Source organism: Phocoena sinus, chromosome 1 (genome assembly GCF_008692025.1).
Source record: "Phocoena sinus isolate mPhoSin1 chromosome 1, mPhoSin1.pri, whole genome shotgun sequence".
In the NCBI taxonomy this organism is placed as follows: Eukaryota; Metazoa; Chordata; class Mammalia; order Artiodactyla; family Phocoenidae; genus Phocoena; species Phocoena sinus.
This window is the reverse complement of record NC_045763.1, coordinates 110,200,975-110,222,761: the sequence shown is the minus strand read 5'-3', so window position 1 is coordinate 110,222,761 and position 21,787 is coordinate 110,200,975. Positions and strand designations below refer to the sequence as shown.

General features: G+C 40.1%; 2 protein-coding genes across 6 annotated transcripts in view; both read left to right on the top strand.

Moving 5' to 3' along the window:
* ARNT (aryl hydrocarbon receptor nuclear translocator) overlaps window positions 1–8,936 on the top strand; it is a 64,309-nt gene extending 55,373 nt beyond the window's left edge. For 3 of the 5 annotated variants that reach the window (XM_032624994.1, XM_032624992.1, XM_032624995.1), the window contains 8 exons: window positions 2,404–2,514; window positions 2,679–2,751; window positions 2,905–3,028; window positions 3,219–3,321; window positions 3,700–3,847; window positions 4,987–5,149; window positions 5,937–6,103; window positions 6,872–8,936. In XM_032624994.1, the coding sequence (XP_032480885.1) occupies window positions 2,404–2,514; window positions 2,679–2,751; window positions 2,905–3,028; window positions 3,219–3,321; window positions 3,700–3,847; window positions 4,987–5,149; window positions 5,937–6,103; window positions 6,872–6,961 (979 nt within the window). In that variant the 3' untranslated portion in view covers window positions 6,962–8,936. The remainder of the gene's footprint in view (window positions 1–2,403; window positions 2,515–2,678; window positions 2,752–2,904; window positions 3,029–3,218; window positions 3,322–3,699; window positions 3,848–4,986; window positions 5,150–5,936; window positions 6,104–6,871) is intronic. The other 2 variants (XM_032624997.1, XM_032624993.1) reach the window with 1 other exon arrangement.
* A 132-nt stretch (window positions 8,937–9,068) lies between these two features.
* Window positions 9,069–21,503, top strand: CTSK (cathepsin K). Its single transcript, XM_032625007.1, has 8 exons — window positions 9,069–10,391; window positions 11,964–12,087; window positions 12,571–12,693; window positions 12,779–12,931; window positions 14,426–14,644; window positions 18,263–18,428; window positions 18,697–18,802; window positions 20,699–21,503. The coding sequence occupies exons 2-8, from the start codon at window positions 11,965–11,967 to the stop codon at window positions 20,796–20,798; spliced, it is 990 nt and encodes a 329-aa protein (XP_032480898.1). The 5' UTR covers window positions 9,069–10,391; window position 11,964; the 3' UTR covers window positions 20,799–21,503.
* The last annotated feature ends 284 nt before the right edge of the window (window positions 21,504–21,787 follow it).

The following is a 21,787-nucleotide window of genomic DNA, read 5'->3' as shown; positions in this document are numbered from 1 at the left end:
TAGAGTAAAATTTTAACAAACAGTAGCTTAGAGACTAGATTCTGAAATGTGAAGGGTTTGGTCAGTTGACCTTTGAACAACATGAGTTTGAACTGTGTGGGTCCACTTATATGCAGATTTTTTTCAGTAGTAAATGCTACAGTACTATGTGAGCTGCATATACGGAGGGCCGACTATATAAGTTATACTCAGATTTTCGACTGCTCAGAGCATCGGTTCCCCTAACCCCCGTGTTGTTCAAGGGTCAACTGTATTTCAACTTTATGTTTCAACCCTTTTTAGAAAGGATTTTTTGTTGTTTTTGTTTTGTTTTGCTGTATGTGGGCCTCTCACTGTTGTGGCCTCTCCCGTTGTGGAGCACAGGCTCCGGATGCGCAGGCTCAGCGGCCATGGCTCACGGGCCCAGCAGCTCCGCAGCATGTGGGATCTTCCCGGACCGGGGCATGAACCCGCGTCCCCTGCATTGGCAGGCGGACTCTCAACCTCTGCGCCACCAGGGAAGCCCAGGATTTTGTTTTTTATACACCAGTTTATTACTCTAGTCTGACAGGAATTTTTTCTAGAGCAGGTATCTGCAAACTTTCTGTAAAAGACCAGATACTAAATATTTTAGCATTGTGGGGCATACAGTCTCTATTGCAGCTTCTCAATTCTGCTGTTACAGCACGAAAACAGTTCTAGACAAATGAAATGGATAAAGATGGCTGTGTTCCAGTAAACTTTTATTTACAAAAGCAGGCAACGGACTGGATTTGGCCCACGAACCATAGTTTGCATTAGAGCATAGCTATATTCAATCTTTTGTTAGCTTCTGTTTCTCTGTTCCTTGATTCTTTTCTCTTTGAAATTTCTCAGCTTTGTAAGAAACAATTTTATTAAAATAGATTTCATATACCGTACAGTTTACTCATTTAAAGTGTACGGTTTCTTAAGTATGTCACAGGGTTGTGCAAGTATTACCACAGACACAAAAAAACTATTACCTCCAAAGAAATCCTGTACTAATTAATGGTCATCCTCCCCAAGCCGTATGTAACAACTATTCTGTTCTGTGTCTCTATAAATTTGCCTGTTCTTATAAATGGAAACATATAATATATGGTTCTTTTGTGACTGGCCTCTTTCACTTAGTATAATATTTTAAGGATCATCCATGTTGTAGCATGTATCTGTACTTCATTTCTTTTTATTGCCAAATAATATTGCTTTGTATTGGTATACCACATTTTGTTTATCCACTCATCAGTTGATGGATATTGAGTTGTTTACTACAGGCTACTAAGACTGCTGCTATGAACATTTGTTTACTAGTTTTTGTGTGGATATGTTTTTATTCTCTTTGGTATATACCTAGGAGTAGAATTGCTGGGTCACATGGTGACTCTATGTTTAATCTTTTGAGGAACTCCCAAACTGTTTTCCAAAGCTGCTGTACCATTTTGCATTCTCATCAGCAATGTATGAGGGTTCCAGCTTCTCCATATTCTTGCTGTCTTTTTTTATTGTACCCATCCTAGTGGGTATCGGTTGTCAAGGTACTTCTTTTCCATTTAATCTATCTGTGTAGAATTGGCCTTAAACCCACGTGTGAAGATCTGATTATGAATAATTAGCAAGTGTGAATAATATCGGTGACAACATTGAGTCTCTGTCCTTCAATTCAACTTTTAGGGCTTGTAAAGTTTAGTTCTTTGCTAATTAATTTTAGTATAACTGAGTGGATTCTGTTAGAAATTTTCATTAACTTAGGACTCAGGTCATTGTAGTTTTTTGGGGTTTTGATTTTGTATCTTTATATTACAGAACAACAACTGTTTTGTATTTCTGTTTTGCTTAAATTTTGAAATGTGTAAGTCTTTTTAAGAAGTTGTTTCTGGAAATAATGGCTTTCCCCATTTTTGCATACTACAGTTTGTCCCACTACAGTAAGTTTTAGTTGATTCTTAATATTTTATTTTGTAATAAATACTCTTTGTAGAAAATTCGGAAAGTATTGAAAATAGTAAAGAGAAGGAAAAGAATTCTCACTATCCAGAAATAGTCTTTGTTAATGTTTCATTGTGTACTTTCAGTTTTTTACTTATGCTTTTTTTAAAACACAATATATGGATATACAACATATATATACACACATCCACAACGACTAGGTATTGAATACCTGGAAGGAGTTAGAGCCCAAACAGGATGAACTCTTGTTCCATAGGACATAGCTTCTATTTGTACCATGTTTTCTGTAGTGTGAATTATTTGCTGAATCTGAAGTTACAGGTTATCATAGGATTGGACTTGAAAGGGGAATTGATCAGTGATTACCCCATGTACAGGTGAATCTATAATGTCTTATGTACAAACAGAGTCAGATACTTTTTTTTTCTTTGTTCTCTCTACTCTTCATTTTCCTAGGAACTCTAGCCAGGAACCACGGCCTACACTGCCCAACACAATCCAGAGGCCACAGCTAGGTCCCACAGCTAATTTATCCCTGGAGATGGGCTCAGGGCAGCTGGCACCCAGGTGAGAAATGGTCGAAGAATCATTTATTGAGCAGTGACTAGCCTGGGGTGGTGGCCGTATACAGTCCCACTTTTTTGTTTATATGTTTGTTTTAAGCCCTTTCCCCAGATTCTTTTTAAAAATCTCTTTTCCCGTTTCTCTCTTTACTTGCCTTTAACATATAGGCAGCAGCAACAGCAAACAGAATTGGATGTGGTACCAGGAAGAGATGGACTAGCCAGCTACAATCATTCCCAGGTTAGTGTGTCTTCTTTGAAGGATGGTGAACATTTCCTTAAGAAGTATCCCTGAGAGCCAGTTAGAGTATATTTGTATCTTTACATGAATTTTAGGGTTATTGAGTTGTCATGTTAAACCGTCTTGGTTATTTTTATCATTGTATTTCCACAGGTTTCTGTTCAGCCTGTGACAACCACAGGGCCAGAACACAGCAAGCCTCTCGAGAAGTCAGAGGGTCTATTTGCCCAAGATAGAGATCCAAGATTTTCAGAAATCTACTCCAACATCAATACAGGTATGTTTCTTCTTATTCTCATTTTAAATTCTCATTTTCATCACTTACTGATGGGCCTACAATTGCCCAATCAGTAGTCTCCCAGTATATTTCCATTTAATCCTAATACCTCGTGAGTAAATAGGAACTTGCTGAACTAATATACTACAGACCCTTGACTGGCCCTCCCCCAACTCCTTTTGGTCCACAGATCAGAGTAAAGGCATCTCCTCCAGCACTGTCCCTGCCACCCAACAGTTATTCTCCCAGGGCAACACATTCCCTCCTACCTCCCGGCCGGCAGAGAATTTCAGGTGAGCCCCATATGTGTGTGCTTTTACATGGCAACTGAGGGATTCAGTTACTGAATCCAAGTTTTATTCTTCCCTAACTTTCTCTGGTTATTTCAGACAAAGCAGTGGAACTTGTAGGCCTAGGATGAGACAAGCTTGTTTTTCTTCTCCTTTTTCTTTGCACCTGTCCTGTTGCCATGTTCTAGGTTCCATCTCTGTGTGTCCTGATCAGTGTGTGACTGTCAGTCTTTCTCGTCTTTTCCAAATACTGTTATCAAGTTTTCCTTAACCCCAGGGAGTCAAGGGAATCTAGGTATAGCACTAGATTGTCCTGTGATTCCTAGATTCTGTGATAAATGCACCTTTTAAATCCTTACCTCACTATTTGTTCACTCCTAGAAATAGTGGTCTGGCCCCTCCTGTAACCATTGTCCAGCCATCAGCTTCTGCAGGGCAGATGTTGGCCCAGATTTCTCGCCACTCCAATCCTACCCAGGGAGCAGCCCCAGCTTGGACCCCTAGCACCCGCCCAGGCTTCTCTGCCCAGGTAAACCTTCTCTTCTGTCTGTCCCTTGTATATTTTTTGTTTGCTTGTTTAGACTTTTCTACATATGTAAAATTATTGCTGTCTGTCTTAGACATCTTCTTTCCACCCCTCCATCCTCTTCCTTCCAATTTTTATCTTTATTGGGAGCAGCTAGATAATTAAAAACCATAGATAATACAAACATCTCAGAGTCCATGGTTTTCACATTCACCTTAAATCAAAAATTGCTCACAAACATCTTGAACAGGTTTCAGTTTCAGATTTGTTTTGGAGTAAATTCTGAGAAGTTTCCACTTTGGTTAGGGCTACAAAATACAGGGACAAAGGAGAAAATTAATCACTAATTTATACACAGTGATATCTATTTACCAAAATAAAAAAATATTGTGTTGAAAAATCCTCCTATAGTTTATATGTGTATATATAAAATATATGTTAAGGCTAAAGCTAATGTCCTGTCATATGTTGATATATACTTATATTGCTAAGTAATATCTTAAATAAAAAAAACAAAACCAGAAGTAAGCTCCAGAATTGTTATATGCAGTATGGCCTCATTGTATAAAAAATGCATAGGAAAATAAAAACTGGAAGAAGTTATCCAAAAATGTTAACCATGGGTCTTTGGTGGTAGAATTATGGATGATTATTTCCTTTTTATTTTCCTTCCTTTTGAAAATATCCGACAGTACATATGCATTACTATTGTAGTGAGAAAAATGTTTAGTTTCCAAAAAAAAAACATCATTAGGAACAAATAAATGTGGTACAGACTAAATAAAATGATACAAAGTGTTTTTTCTCTGTATATAATGCTATACTATTATTAATACCTCTAGTTTTTGTATAACTTTACAGTTTATAAAATGCTTTCGGTTAAGTCATTTTTAATTCTCACAACTCTAAACGTGTACTGTTACTAATCCCATAGTTCTTTGTTTTTTGCAATTTACCACGTGTCTAAAAATAGTGTCAAGGGAGATTGGGAGTTAATTGGAAGAAATATACAATGGCATATAAGTAATGAGCCTGGCTCAGAAGAATCCAGTGATTGACAGAGGTAATATTAACTCTCACAGGAATGGCCTGTGCAATAATATTAATGTTCCATTTGTTCTCTACCCCTTTCTTTCTTTTAGCAGGTGGCTACCCAGGCTACAGCCAAGACTCGTTCTTCCCAATTTGGTGTAGGCAACTTTCAGACTCCATCCTCCTTCAGCCCCATGTCCCTCCCTGGAGCTTCCACTGCATCACCTGGTGCTGCTGCCTACCCAAGTCTCACCAATCGTGGATCCAACTTTGGTGAGTTCAGACTAGAAGGAGAAAAATCACACCACTAAAGTGAAAGGATTTTGGGCTTCCCTGGTGGCGCAGTGGTTAAGAGTCCCCCTGCCAATGCAGGGGACACGGGTTCGAGCCCTGGTCCGGGAAGATCCCACGTGCCGCGGAGCAACTAAGCCCGTGCACAACTACTGAGCCTGCGCTCTAGAGCCCGCAAGCCACAACTATTGAGCCCGCATGCTTAGAGCCCGTGCTGCACAGCAAAGAGAAGCCACTGCAATGAGAAGCCCGTGCACCACAACGAAGAGTAGCCCCCACTCGTCACAACTGGAGAAAGCCCGCGTGAAGCAATGAAGACCCAGTGCAGCCAAAAATAAATAAATAAAATAAATAAATTTATTTTAAAAAAAAAGAGAGAGAAAGAATTTCGTAGTTAAAATGGCTTGCTTTTGTCACGGCTGTACTGACCTAATTATAGGAAAATGCAAGGTGACAGTCCATTTGGAATATAAAACATACCCACATGAAAAAGACTTTAGCACATATAACAAAAAGCATGTAAAGTATTATAAATTTAATAATATGCAAGTATAGTGTGAATGAGCAAAGGACTCTTTGGAAAGGGTACCTAGAGAAGAAAAATGAATCTGAGACCAGGGTTTGAAATAGAAGAGGCATTGATTTGCAGAAAGAAGGGCAGAAAGTGTCTAGGTAAAATTAATGATTTGCATGTGATAATATGCTAGTTTCTCCTCTCTAGTGGAGTTAGCAGATTGAAGTTGTTTATTCTTCTTTGCTGTATTTTTAGCTCCAGAGACTGGACAGACTGCAGGACAATTCCAGACACGGACAGCAGAGGGTGTGGGTGTCTGGGCACATTGGCAGGGCCAGCAGCCTCATCATCGTTCAAGTTCTAATGAGCAACATGTTCAACAGCCATCAGCACAGCAACCTGGCCAGCCAGAGGTCTTCCAGGTGAGAGGGTGAACAGACTTCAGAAAACCAGAAGCTGGGAGAGAGTCAGGGAGGAAAGACAGAGAAGAAAGCATGCATGGATTCAGGTGTTTGATTGAGGTTAGTAAGAAGAGAAGAAAAGAGTCAAGACATATAGGAATAGATGTCATTAATTGAAAAGATTGTGAACTTAGTGTGCTGCACAGCCTTTAACCAGACCATCGTTAGTGATGTGAAGCGCCATGTGAAGACATCAAAAAAAGTAATTTTGGCCCATTCACGGAGAATCATGTGCCCGCTTGTTAGTACTTTAGGTATAAAAGTACTGAATACAGCTCTAAAGGTCTATTTACATACATCCTGAGGGGACTGCAAGAGTCAGTGGAGTAATCTCAGGTGGGACAAAGGAGGAGCTTAGTTTAAAACACAGGTCGAAAGAAGGCAAAACAAGGTTTTGGTGGAAAACATAATAGGATAAGAGATATTCCATATGTATCCAGAGGGGGGTTTTATGAAATGTGACAAGCAGATTTTTCTCCTTTTGAAAATACTGAGGTCTAGAAAAGAGGGAAAATGTGGAACTGTAGGAGGAAGACAGAGAAGGAACTAGGAAGAAAGTTGTCATCTAAAGGAGTCAGTGTTGCTGGGAGTAAGGAAGGCTAAGAGAACTCAGCAGAGCAGAAACTCTCTGGGGCCAGAGATGACAGTTCAGGGGAATGTTGGGAGGCAGCTTGATAAATGTAAAGGATCAAGGTGTGTGACCCAAACTTATTCTTTTTCACTTATTAGGAGATGCTGTCCATGCTGGGAGACCAGAGCAACAGTTACAACAATGAAGAATTTCCTGATCTAACTATGTTTCCCTCCTTTTCAGAATAGAACTATTGGGGTGAGGATAAGGGGTGGGGGAGAAAAAAAAGATCACCATTTGTTTTTAAAAAGCAAATCTTACTATAAACAGAATAAAAGTTCCTCTCCCTTCCCTTCCCTCACCCCTGATGTATATACCCCCTTTTCCTTCTGACCTTTCCCTTGTCTTCCTTGTTTCTCTCTGAGATAACATTTATAGAAGAAATGGAGTGAATCCTCAAGGCTTTGGGGACCCTTTGAAAAATTGAGACTGGATAAGGTTAAGAATGCCTTTCCTTATGTCTCCTGACCAGAAATTTTGTGCAGAGATGATTTGTGCTGGGTCAAGGGGCAGGTTAGAGAACCTGGCATCCACTATTTGTCTTGGATACTATGGCTTATTTCTGGAAAGAAATTCTCAATAAGGTGGAGGAGGGGAGAAATGTCCTCATGTTTGAGGACCATGAAGCATGGTAGGTATACATAGGGCTTTAGGAAGTGAGCATAGGCTCTTTCTGCTGCCTGTGAGCAATTCCTCTGGAAAGAAACATGAGTAAGGAAGTGTGAGAGAGAGAGAGAGAGTGTGTGTGTGTGTGTGTGTGTGTGTGCACACGTGCATGCATGCATGTGCACATGTGTGTGCATGAGCACGTGCACGTTTGTTTCTGTGTTTCTTTCTCCCTATTGGGGAGTTATGCAAAATTTGTCCCAGATTTTGTCTCTTTGTGTTTTTTAAAGAGTCCTAAGGAGTTAACTCTTCCAGGTATTTTCCACTTAGTATTGCAGCCAAAGAGTATTTAAATAAATGTCTTTGCTGCACTTACATCTATGCCCAGCCAATAGGCAACTATAAGCAAATATATAAAAAGTCTTCTATTGAAATCGTTGGTTTCTCATCGAACACATATAGTGATAAAGATGGGTCATTCCTGCTTTTGGTGCTCTCACCTTATATGGAAGATATGTAAACATTACAGAAGTAGGCTGGCAAGATAAACACTTTTAGAAACCCCCTACTTGGCCATAATGATAATGCTGCATTTTTCTGTCAGAATCACATATGATGTGTGTTCTGTAGAGGTTATATATGCATGGAAACTCAACTTCTTGGATCAGCAGTCCCAGTGAAAATCCTCACTGGTGGAGTTTAAACCAAATACCAAGCCTTCTTGCAAAGTAACCTCTTTCATCCCATTCTCAAAGTATCCAGTCTGCAAGAAACGGAGATTTAGGTCTCTTCTGGGCCTATAGTTCTTTCCTCTTTGCTCCCTTTCCAATCTTGAGATTGGATTTTGCTTTATAGTACAAGTGTAATAAATCCATGTGGTAGATGGGACCTGAACTCCCATCCCGACAGGGTCACTCAGCAATTAACTATAGCCATATAAACGCGGATACAGGTTACTACTCTCACTCTTTCCCTTCCTCAGGTAACAGCCATGTGTATCGGCCTTTTTTTGTTTATTTGTTTGGCTCAGGCCAGTATCTTAAGTGCAAGATTGAATAAGGAGAAGACATACTAAATGTAGCCATAGGGGACTGAGGAACATAGGTGGCCTTGGAGAGGCTGAAAGAATGTCATTATGTTTCCCTCCCTTTTGTCTCCAATCTGGTGCCAGGTAGTGGAATGGAAAAGGAGACAGTTTATTTTTTTATTCTATGTGCACACATACAATATACATATATATTTATATCACAGTTTAAGAAACCAAAAAGTTGAGTTTCCAATGAAATCCTTGTTTTTTAATAATCAGCTGTTTTTAAATGTGATCAGGACTATAATATTGTACAGTTATTATAGGGCTTCTGGGGAAGGGGAGGGGCGGGAGAAGATGCTCTGGGGGTTTTGTTTCTGCTTTTCCTTCAGGGTTTTATTTTTGATTGTTTTTTTTTTTTTCCTTATTGGCCATTTCTGTACTGCTGGCATCTGTGCTGAGCCTTACAGTGGCAAAAATAATGACATGTAGCAAAGATTTTAAAACAAAATATTTTTTCCTTTTGTAAACTTTCCTGTGTTGTGTGATCTTGATTGCGGCTTTATTATTCCTTCCCAGCTCATAAACAACAAACACCCACAACTAGTTGAATCCATAGCTTGCGCTTCAAATATACAAACATAAAAGCACAGTATGTCTATAATTTCAGGAATCAGAAATCATAGGGCTCTGATCACTCAGCGTTCCTTGGTTGTCCTCCTGATCTTGACTCATTCTGAGTAAAATCATCAGAAACATCTGACCATGGGATGGGGGGTGGGGGATTGTCCAAGTCCTTGGGAGAGGGGGAAAGTTGGGACTTGAGACCAATAGGGCACTTCTGGATTTAAAGGTATTAAGAATGGGGAAATTTAAACTATTCAGGTCTAGACCTAGTTTCCCTCTAGGACAATGTGTTTCATTAGGAAATTTTAAAAACCCATAAGCATAAGCCTGTGTTCTTGAGGGTCAATGTGTGTAATCCAGCTAGAAACTGACTCTAGATCCCATGTGTTATCCTTTTTGTCCCCAGGACCCCTTTTCCTCTTCGCACACATCTGTTTATGGAAGAAAATGTTTGGGGTTGTGGTTTAGGGACTGAACTAGATTCTTATGATCTGTCACATGCCTGGATGTTGAGGGAAGCATTTGGTGAAGCTCATATGACTGGACCTGGATTGGGGATTTTAATAATTGAGACAGATAATGTTCATCATCCCACCATCTGAGAGTTGTAGCAACAAAGAAGTCACATGTGAATTTGTCAGTGCTTATGGCATTGATTCAAGTGCTGTCATAAATAACCAGGAATACTGTTTCTGGTTACTTTTAGAACTGGTTTCATCAGGACTCTTCTGGACATATCCTTCCTCAGCAAAACCATGTTAGTCTGGGAAAGATATTCCCCTGCCTGGAAGAAATGACAACTTTTAGTCAACAAGTTTATAAAATACAAATGATTTTGGAGCCTGTGACTTCCCTTACATACTTTTTTCTAGCCTTTTGTGTTCATTTCCTCATCCCTCACGTGAGGATCAGACATATTGGAAAACAGGTTTCAAAGTTGGAGAGATGAATAATAACAGGAAAGGGACTGGAAAGTTGTAATCCCCCAGTGTAATAATATTTTGTCCACGAAAGAGAAGGTAAGCTGCAACTTGGATAATATGTATTGAGGTCTTTTTTTTGTCTGCTCTCAAAGGCAGGCAGCCACGTGAAACTAAATACCTAACTCTCTGCCCTGGCACACATGCTCCACATGCGCACACAGGAACGATGCAAATCTGCTGCCTCCTTCCCTCCTCCCTAATCCCCCTCTCTTAGCATTTCTATCTCCACTGCCCTCCCCATCCAAATTTTCCAGCCAACAGCTACAGTTGACTTCCGCAATCCTGGTGGAATAAATCCAGCACCCCTAGTCATCCGCTCACATTATCCACACTTCTCTGCTGAGACGAGCCCAGAGAATAGATCCCCATCAGCAGGTAACATTTTCAACTTCCTAGATCTTTTAGCTTCTCATTCCTTTCAGTTCTCCATTTTAAGGAATATTAGGAACGTAGTGACTTGGGGATCAAAATGAACTTTATAGACTTTGCAGATGAAAACAGTGATGCCCTTCTTAGGTTATTTCCTGGCTAAGTAAAATTTGCCTGGAAATCTTTAGGACTCCTTTTACGGTTTGTGTGTATGTATACATGGTTATTAGTGAAAGCAAAGAATATAGGGCATCCTTTACCCATCCCTCAAGGAGTGACCTCTCAGGGTTGGTTTTTTTTTGGGGGGGGTGGGCAGGTACCAAAAGGGTTAACTTACTAGCAGGGGGGAGGAGTGGTGCAGGGAGGTGGTAGCTCAGTAAGGTCTTCCTACTGTTTGAGACATCCCAAAGCCCTTAACACTCCAGATATTAAACGTCCTCCTGGACGTTTTGCCAGTTTGCAAAGATTACACAAAAATGGACTATAAATTCAAAATTTATGCACGCTGTGTGACTTGATGCAGACTAACTTGCTCTTAAAATGGAGGACATGAAATTAGCAAGACACTGCGAAAAGTGAATGAAGCTAGAGTAAAATTCTGAAAAGCTGTGTATCTAATAATCACAGAACATTGCTTTTCTGTCTTACATTCTTCTAACAAACTTTGGTTCTGAGGCTTTTTGTCCCGTGAGGCAGTCACAGAGGTTTTGTGGGCTTTTTGGTCCGAAAAAGAAAGAAAAACTTTCCTGCCCACAGCAGCTGGTTGAGATTAGGATAGTTTCCTGCCTGAGGAAGGAGCAGGAAGAGAAAGGAGGAAGAAATGCATAAGAAGACTGAGGAGACAGTAAACATCTCATAGTTTGAGAATAGGAAATGCTGTCAGCTTTTCCCTTGTCCTCTCCTAGCAAGATCAGAAGTATCAGAATTTAGGCAAGGAACAAAAGAATGCCTTGACGAAATGATCAGGAAGCAAAACTTAGCTGAAAATCTCTCCTTTGTGTATTCTCCGACCCCACTCATCCCACCCTGCACTTACCTTGTCTATCTCCTCCAAGTCTGCTGGGGACACTGGAGCAGACAGGTGTTGTCCCATCCTGATTGTCCATTTTCTATCCCATTGCTGGTTATCTGTGCAAGTGTATCTGTGTGTATGTGTGTGTATGTGTGTGTGTGTGTTGAATCTCCCTAGGTCAAAATACTTGTAACCAGATGTATCAACATCCCACCCAAACCCAGAACCCTCCTGACTATCACTGTTTTTATCATATGGAAGTCATCCTCAATCTCTGTCTGCCTTCCTTGTAAAGCCTAGTTTTCCTCTGCCTTGTGGTCCAGAGGAAGGCGTTCTTAACTTTGGGTTCATGAACCCCCCAGAATTATTGTGTGTGCATTCATTTTTCTGGTAAGAGGGACTAAAGTGGGTTGAAAATTTTTATTAGCTTGTCGTGGGAGTCTATGAGTCCCAAAGGTTAAGAACCACCTGTCTGAGAATATAGTTCCAGCTATTTCCTCATCCCAAGCCAGGTTAGGAACCTCTGGGCAAATAGAAGAGTGTCCCCTAATTATCCCCTTCTTCAGGATGTGGGGGCTCAAGGTTCTACTACTGCTGCCTGTGGTGAGCCTTGCTCTGTACCCCGAGGAGATGCTGAACACCCAGTGGGAGCTATGGAAGAAGACCTACAGAAAACAGTATAACAGCAAGGTGCCTGGGAACCTGGAGGGGAACATGGTGGGAAGGTTGGAACCTGAGACATCTAATCCTAGCTTCCAGACTCCCTTCTTCAACCCCAATACTTTAACCACTACAACCAAGCAAACCTGCCCCTGGTCCCTAACTGTTAGCATATACTTTCCATTACTACTCCTCAATTCACCCTCCATCAAGTCCTGTCCTTCCTTTTCTTCATAACTGTCTTATATTTCTCTTTTGGGAAGCCTTCTCAGATTAAAGCTATTAATCCGTAAGCAATTATTTTCCTATATGTCTCTCCAGAGCTTGCATTCTATTATTTGTTTTATATATTTCTTTTGCATGCTCTTAATAATCCCATGGTCAGTTCCCCAACTAGATTGTAAACCCTCTATGACTGTAAATTTAATCTCTTCTAGAAACCTCCACAGTATTATGTAGATAACTTTGTACACAGGACACAGTCTATGCCAATACTGACTATGCTCTGTTTAGGTGGATGAAATCTCTCGGCGTTTAATTTGGGAAAAAAACCTGAAGCATATTTCCATCCATAATCTCGAGGCCTCTCTTGGTGTCCATACATATGAACTGGCCATGAACCATTTGGGGGATATGGTGAGTTGATCCTTAGCTCCTGGTCTACCTGCCCTGTTTGTCTTGGTTCCCTGCTTATGCCTGGCCTCTTTCTTCTTTGTCCCAGACCAGTGAAGAAGTGGTTCAGAAGATGACTGGACTCAAAATACCCCCCTCTCATTCCCGCAGTAATGACACCCTCTATATTCCAGACTGGGAAGGCAGCCCAGACTCTATTGATTATCGGAAGAAGGGATATGTTACTCCTGTCAAAAACCAGGTACCCTCCTTCCTCTTGGGTGTGGGTATGGAAACTGGCATGACCTCTCCCTTCTTCTGCTTCTTTGTTCTTAAGGTAGGAGGGCATCAGAAAAAGAGGGCAAAGAATTAAGTTACCTCTCCCCCTGCTAAGAGAATAAAGTCTATTCTGTTATTTAACTCATCATCTGTTTTTGTAGATTTAGGTTATTTCTGTTTTTTCTTTTCTACAAAGTGTTGCTGTAAGCACCTGTGTGCATATATTTTTGTGAATATATACAAATATTTATGCAAAACAAATCCCAAAATTGGAATCAGTAGGTCACAGAATCCTTTCCCAAAAAGTTTGTATGATCTTACATTCTTACCAGCATGAGAATGTAAGTTTTCCCACAACCTTAACAAGGCTGATTTTATCCACCAGATGAACACTTGATTTAACATTCATTCAACAAACACATTTTTTTCAGAACCTACCAGATATAGTGCTAGGCAGTAGAGATTCAAGATGACTAAGACATAACCTGTGTCCTCAAGAAATCCCCAGTTTTAAAAAATAGAACAGGAAAGAAAGAAAAATGTATAATCTAGCTGAAGAAACACTAATAATAATAACTAGCACTTTTTGAGAGATTATTATTATTACACATAATAATTCATCCTTTACATGAATTAACTTTTTAAATTCTCATAATTCCATTAAGTATATTGTAATTATCCACAATTTACACATAAAGAAAGTGAGATACAGAGAGGTTTAGTAATTTACCCAAGGTTACACATCTAGTGCGTTGCAAAACCAGTACAGATGGTCCCCAACTTCTGATGGTTCACCTTATGATTTTTTGACTTGATGATGGTGTGAAAGTGATAGGCATTCCATAGAAACTGTACTTCAAATTTTGAATTTTGATCTTTTCCCAGGCTAGGATATGTGGTACGAAACCTTTTCTTGATCTTGGCCTGTGGTAGAGAGCCGCTGCTCCCAGTCAGCCACATGATCACGAGGGTAAACAACCAATACACTTACAGTCTGTTTTTCACTTTCAGTACAGTATTCAATAAATTACGTGAGATATGCAACACTTTATTATAAAATAGGCTTTGTGTTAGATAGTTTTACCCAACTGAAGGCTAACGTAAGTGTACTGAGTACATTTACAGTAGGCTAGGCTAAGTTTTGATGTTCAGTAGGTTAGGGGTATTAAATGCATTTTCGACTTACTATATTTTCAATTTATGATGGATTCATTGGAGGAAGAGCTGTATTCTGCTTTACTACAGCTAATGGTAACAATAGTAACAACAGTTATCAATAGCAACAATAGCAATAGAACCCTGCAACAAAGGTTAAATGAAGGGAAATAGGAAGACTTCACAGCAAAGGGGACAGGTGCTGGAATTTATAAAACATATGGAATTTCATCAGGCAGAAGGAAGAAACAAAAAGTGTGAAAAAAAAAAAAAAAAAAGTGTGAACAGCAATGACTGGTAGTTTCTCTGTTATGCCTCTCAGGGTCAGTGTGGTTCCTGTTGGGCTTTTAGCTCTGTGGGTGCCCTGGAGGGCCAACTCAAGAAGAAAACTGGCAAACTCTTAAATCTGAGTCCACAGAACCTGGTGGACTGTGTGTCTGAGAATGATGGCTGTGGAGGGGGCTACATGACCAATGCCTTCCAGTATGTGCAGAAGAACCGGGGCATTGACTCTGAAGATGCCTACCCGTATGTTGGACAGGTGAGACTGTCCCATGCAGTCATACAGCTCTGTAATGGCTCCTCCTTCCCCAGTATGACATTTTGTACTGGAAACAAGTCCAGAAATCTTGTTTTCTGTTACCCTATCCAGCCTTCTTGATGGGATAATTTCCCATAGAGGCCAAGAAGATTCCCACAGTCTGGGAGAATTTGGGGAGCTTAGGCTACCATGGTTCCTATCTGCCTTTCTGCCCTGAAGAAAAAACAAAGGACAGGTTATCCCATAGATCTCTGAGTCAGTCTCTGTAACTCTGCAAAATTCCTCCACTCCCATCACAAGTCTCCAGGCCCACCATGCTAATTTCATGAATCACTTGGCCTTATTTTGTATGATCTCAGTGCGGGTTTGGGGAACATTTAAGCAAATTATGTAAGTTAACATGTATAAAATGAGGGAAAAAGCAAGTTGCTTCATATTTATTGCAGTTTTAGAGATCAACTCACTGCCTCCTATAAGGTCCTTTAGTAATAGGAAGATCTTTCTTATCTAAAAGGAAGAAGATCTGAGGGCTTTTTATATACATGGGGTTGATAGATAATATAATATGGGGCCTTTGCAATAAGAGCCTTTGAAGCAGGGATAACAAGGCTGAATAATACAAATGATGGCTACCATGTGCTAAGCCATGTACTTAGTGCATGTTCTCATTTAATCCTCATAAAAACCCTGTAAGGTACCCTTGTCCTCACTTTATAGGTGAGGACATTGACACTTAAGGAGATAAAATAGCATATTCAAACTCACACCTCTAGTTATGTAGCAGAGCCAAGATCTATCTATTGGATCTGTTTATCTGCTGCAAACATTCCCAGGCACGTCTTCTATGCACATGTACAAGAATTTCTTTACTAGAATATAATATCTAGTAACAGAATTGTCTGAGTCTTGGGGTATGTGCATCTTCCTCTTTACTAGATAATGTCAAATTATTTACCAAAGTGTTTGGAAAAATTTGTATTTCCCACCTGCACAGTATAAGAAATCCTATTGATTCATCTCTTCATTGGTATGCTTATCTGGCCATTTGCATTTCTTCTTCAGTGAATTGACTGTTTATATCTTTTCCCATCTTTAGGTTGTGTTCTCCTTTTTACTGATTTTTAGGAATTTTTTTTTTTTTTTTTTTTTTTTTTTTTTTTTTTTTTTTTTTTTGCAGTACGTGGGCCTCTCACTGTTGTGGCCTCTCTCGTTGCGGAGTCCAGGCTCCGGACGCACAGGCTCAGCGGCCATGGCTCACGGGCATAGCTGCTCCGCGGCATGTGGGATCTTCCCGGACCGGGGCACGAACCTGTGTCCCCTGCATTGGCAGGCAGACTCTCAACCACTGCGCCACCAGGGAAGCCCGATTTTTAGGAATTTAAAAAAGATATTTGGATACTAATACTATGTGTGTTGTGAGTCTATTTTTCTTTTCATTCTCTTTATGATGTCTTTCAATCCAGAAAAGTTTTTAATTTTAGTGTAGAAAAATTATTAATTTTTTTCCTTTGCAATTTGTGCCTTTAAAAAATCCAGTAACAACGAGTTTTATTTATTCATGTTTAGTCATCTGAAATGGTATCTCCTGCCACAAAAATGCTCATTAATGTAAATGACTGAACAGATCCATTTTACTGGATACTCAGCAACCTACGTAGTAATGTCATTTCAGCACATCATCGTGACATTGGCCACATCAAAACTACTTCATTTCATAAATGTCATGCCCTTAGTATTCCATGTTATGGTTTTTTTTAGCTGTCAGGTAAATAAGTCAGAGAAGTTGGAGGTTGTGTGTGGAAAGCTTTTTCTTTACTCTGTGTACAGTTCTCAGAACTGCTGGATCCCCAGTCCATATCTGACCCTGGGGCTGCTGCCATAAGGCGCAGCACACTGAAGCTGTCCTAAAAGGTTAGCTTTTGAATTCTGAGTACATCAGGCCAGGCAGTGAGATAACCTGGGCGTGGTAAAATATTCTTTTTTAAACTGTCAAATATTCTCCTGACAACTTTTTGTTGTCACTTGACATCAAAAATATTAAACAAATCCTAACAGTGTATACAAAAAAACAGATTCATGTTTATAACTTTTTTCATATTGATTAATCCAGGCAACCAATTTAAAGCGTTGTCTAACTATGTTAAAAACATAACTTAAATATTATTAGAGCTAGTAGTTGATCACTTATCCACTGACAGCTTGCATCATTATTCAGTACTATATTAACCAGTTTGTTGAGAGACAGTTTAACTAATAACTCAGAAACTCTGAATAATTTAAAGGAAAATTACATAACATTTGAAACCCTATTTTGGAATAGAAGGAGCAATTGACTTATAATCTCTGTTCTCCTGCCCCCTCAAATGATCTTGTCAGCCTTTTAGAGAAATGTGCAATGATTTTGGTCTCATAATCAATTAAAATGAAGAATTAGCCGTATAAAACATGTGTTCCATTTTTAACATTCTGAATCTTGGACAACTGTTCTCTTTTCTACTTTACAGTTTTTAAAAGCAGTTATTGTCCAAAACTGAAAGAACTTCTTATATGAACGTGTAAATGAATGGAAGGAGGTAACGAAAAACAAAATTAAAAAAAAGAAGAGATCTGATAGGGCAGCAGCCAGATAATACAGTAATTGAAGTTCACTCCAGCCATAATACAGGTTATTTTTAAAGTATCATCACGTGGTATCCTTCCAAACCCATTCCCTAGATATTTTATTTTACTTGTAGATCTATGCAATTTTTGGCGCTAGGAGGCATCAAGGGTTTGGATCATAAGGCAGATAAAGGAATCTTGAGAAATTATTAAGACAGGAGACTACTGTAATCTTAGAATATCATGTCAACTGCTGCCATTATTGTTAATATTTAGACAATGTATTCTTGTAGATGCAACTTCAGGGTTTTGAAGGGGTAGTCTGTAGGAAAATGAACTGCCAAAAAGAATACACCACCTTGATGTGGGTTCCCATTAGATTCCATAATTGTGGCTTGACAATGAAACATATCATCGTTAACTAGACCTGCAAAACATAACATAGCCTGGAAATTCACAGGCTAAATTGCTAAGTTCTTTATTAATTTGTTTTAGTGTCATGTTATGTGCTTTTATCTCATGAGAGCACAAGGGTCCAGCCAGAACTCTTTGCCTGTTATATGTGCATGGGGCCAAAGTCCTCCCTCTAGCTGGGTCTTGGCCTTGGCCTCCTCCCCACACAGCAGCTGCTGCCTCCCTGCCTACTGAGGATCACACATACTACATTGCCGGAAGATGATTTGTGCTTTTAAAAAAATCTTATTTCAGAAATCTTTCTCTACCCTGAGGTAGAAATAAAAAATATTCTCTTTTTTAAGTTTTACAGTGTTTCCTTTCACATTTATGTTTTAAAACCACCTGGAGCTGATTTTTGTGTACGGTACAAGGTATCCACTTTTCATATTCTTTTTTTTATAGTTTCTAAAATGGTGAGGAGAGAACAGACCCTTTCTAGAGACTCTAGTCTGCTGCCCCTGTTAGTGCACTGACATCACCCAAAACATTGGCAGAATTCCTCACTCACTGATTCACTGCCTGTTGCTTAGTCCTAGTCCTATTTCAACCTGTTTTTTCCAGGATGAAAGTTGTATGTACAACCCAACAGGCAAGGCAGCTAAGTGCAGAGGGTACAGAGAGATCCCTGAGGGAAATGAAAAAGCCCTGAAGAGGGCAGTGGCCCGAGTGGGACCCGTCTCTGTGGCCATTGATGCAAGCCTGACCTCCTTCCAGTTTTACAGAAAAGGTAAGGCACTGTTCCTACGGAGCACAATCAACCTTCTCTTATGACGTGGGCTGGGCAGCTAGCTTCTCGAAGGGTACTGAGCATTTTCAGTACTTGTTTCCATAAAGACTGAGTCTGCCAGGGAGAAACAGCTGCCACAGCACAGAGCATCTCTTTTGTAAGCCCTCCTGACTGGGATGGGATTCTACAGAGGGTTTCCTAGAGTGGGAGACCTCACAGGGCGACCCTTGGATTGCAGAAAGCTTCACCTTGATAGTTTGTTTCCTAGGTGTGTATTACGATGAAAACTGCAATAGTGATAATCTGAACCATGCAGTTTTGGCAGTGGGATACGGGATCCAGAAGGGAAACAAGCACTGGATAATTAAAAACAGGTAATGATGGGAATACGACATGTCATCCTCTTAACACTCACCCTCAACTCCAACTTCCCAATATTCCTTTCTCTTAAATCAAGAGAACGTTTTCTCAGATGTTTCAATTCTACCTTCCCAATCAGAGGCTATTAATTCTAACACTTAATGACCAGACAAGAGTACTAAAGGTATTTGTTGGGCAGCTGCTGTATGTTCAAGGTACTTAGTCACATACACAAACACATGAGCAGGTGTCTGTCTTCAGTGATCTCATTGCCCCCTAAGAAAGACAGACCTAGCTAAATGAGAACATAAAGTAGCACCAAGAACCAGCAGGAGCTTTGGAATTATATTTTTTTCTTTCTTTTCTCTCTAATGTGATTGATTTTTTTAGAGAGGTTTCCATCATCAGTCTGTCTATAAGCACTAGGGTACAGTATAAACAAAGTAAAAGTTTAGTATCCTCTTGTGCAGCTTTTTGCCCTTCCAGATACACTTAGGATAGACATATATAAGAACTGGCCAAAGATTTTGAAGTCTGTGAAGAGAAATGCTTTTCAGAAAGTGGATATGAGCAGCAACAACAAAAATTAGTGTTTCCCTCTCTATTATTGGGAACAAATAAAACTACACGTTATTAGTAGTTGGCTCCCCATTTCTCTTTAGCCCCTTGTGACTTTGTAGGGGTGCAGATTTAGGATAGTTATTCTTTTTCTTTCCTCATTGGTCAACACCAGCCTAGCAGTAGCCCTGATTAAATTTTCTGTCCTTGGTGCCCTCCAAAGAGCAGGGGTCCTAGACTCTGGGGAGTGCACAGGCCAATGCAATAGTATAACCAAGTTGGATTTGCTGCCTGGAGGGCTGGCAGGATAGAATGTAAGGCTGGGAGTTGGCTTCAAACCTGAAGCAACTTTTTATATCACAGTCCCAATTAAGAGTGAACCTGAGCACCTTTCTAAGAGGATGTTCCTTCTCCCACAGCTTCTGTCTTGTGTTCTCCCTTTCTCGACTCCCAGCGCAAGCACTTACCCTTTCCTTTCTTGATCAAGTGCCAAGAGAGCTGGGAAGAATAAAGGACACACCTAGGCAGGACCAGGATCATTGGGGACCCCTGGAGAAGGGAACAGCGGTAGGGTAAAGGTCTTAAGTAAAATGTACCGGGTAACTGGTGAATTTTCTGGTTGGGGAAAAAGGACAAAAAACTCATGAAAACAATTTAGGAAGATGTATAGACCAATCTTCCCTCTCTCTGTCTCTGTCTCTGTCTTTGTCTACATGTATCTAATCTTCCAGTCTCTCCACTTGACTCCTTAGCAATCTCATCAATTCTCATAGTTTCTTTCATTTCTTCTATGAAACCAAGATCACCAGCTTCAGCCTCTCTTGCCTCTTTCTTATGCTCTAGACTCACGTTTTCAAGATTAGTCTTCATAAAACACAAGTTGAATGATTTTACTCTCCCAATCAGAAAACTTCAGTGTCTCCTCTACTATCATGGGCCAGAGAGTCAAACTCTTTAGCCTGGCAATAAAGATCACTCAACCTGATCTCCCACTACACCCTGTCAAGCACCCTGTTTTTCAGCTACATGATCCTGACACATCATGCTTTCCTGCCTCTATTACTCATTTCATACTCCCCTGCTGGCTTCCATTTCCACAGGTCCAAATTCTATCTGCCTTTGGGCTCAGCTCAAATGCCACCTTTTTCTTAAGCCCTTTTTGATCCCCTTGGTCAGAAGCAATTTCTCCTATAGCACTATGCCTCCATTTCTTGACTTTAAACTGTTTAAAGGTAAAAACTGTCTTGTTCATTTTTGTAAAACATCAGTACCTATACTCAGGTACAATACTCAGTAAATGTTTTATTGAATAAACTGAGGGTACTAAGTATTTTCCTTGCTTGGTCCTACAGCTGGGGAGAAAACTGGGGGAACAAAGGCTATATCCTCATGGCCCGGAATAAGAACAACGCTTGTGGCATTGCCAACCTGGCCAGCTTCCCCAAGATGTGACTTCAGCCAGGCAACCCCATCCTGCTCTTCCGTTCCTTCCACAATGGTGCAGCATACTGATATACCTTGGAAGGGAATTGGTGTGCCTTTCTTGAAGAAGATGTAATGATACAGAGATTGTTCAGTTTCCATGTTTGTTTGTGCTTCAAGTGACACTCCTACTACCTTTCTTCTCTCCACCCAAGGTCTTTATTTTCTCATTAGAAATAGGAGATTTCCCTAACAGGTATGCATTCTTAGGCTAAGAGTTGTGACCACAGCCTGCCCTGACTGTGTTGTCCTGGGGCCAATGCTGTGTAAATAGAGGCTAGAGATCTTCAGCTAGGCTAGATTCTCATTCACAGGGACTAGTTAGCTTTAACCACTCTAGAGGACTAAGGTGACCTGACTTCTCAGCCTCCACATTTACTTCTATATCTTCAAGGTAGAAATTCCACCCCATTAATAAATCTATTCATAAATCTTTGGTACAAGGTTACATGATACAACAAATGTGTTTTGTTTTTCCTTCTTTGCATTTATAAAGTAAACTGTATTTATCGCTTATCTCTAATTTAATAAATAGCTATTTAGTAAATGTTCCTTTTGTGTCAGATACCATGCTAGGTGCTGGAGACAAAAAGATGAACAAAACATATTCCTTATGTGTGATGTGCTCACAATTTGTCTGGAGATTCTGCTGCATAAACAATTTGTCCTAATTCATTTATTTGTTCATTCCTTCAACTTTTTATTATTTTTTTAATAGATCTTTATTGGAGTATACTTGCTTCACAATACTGTGTTAGTTTGTGTTGTACAACAAAGTGAATCAGCCATATGCATACATATATCCCCATATGCCCTCCCTCTTGAGCCTCCCTCCCACCCTCCCTATCCCACCCCTCTAGGTCGTTGCAAAGCACTGAGCTGATCTCCCTGTTCTATGCTGCTGCTTCCCACTAGCTAACTATTTTACATATGGTAGTGTATATATGTAGATGCTACTC

Bases quoted from the DNA above. Each gene is read 5' to 3' on its own strand.
- CTSK (XM_032625007.1), top strand. From the start codon at position 11,965: ATGTGGGGGCTCAAGGTTCTACTACTGCTGCCTGTGGTGAGCCTTGCT. The intron at 12,088-12,570 runs GTGCCTGGGAAC...TGCTCTGTTTAG, and splicing joins GAAAACAGTATAACAGCAAG to GTGGATGAAATCTCTCGGCG. The intron at 12,932-14,425 runs GTACCCTCCTTC...TATGCCTCTCAG, and splicing joins TTACTCCTGTCAAAAACCAG to GGTCAGTGTGGTTCCTGTTG.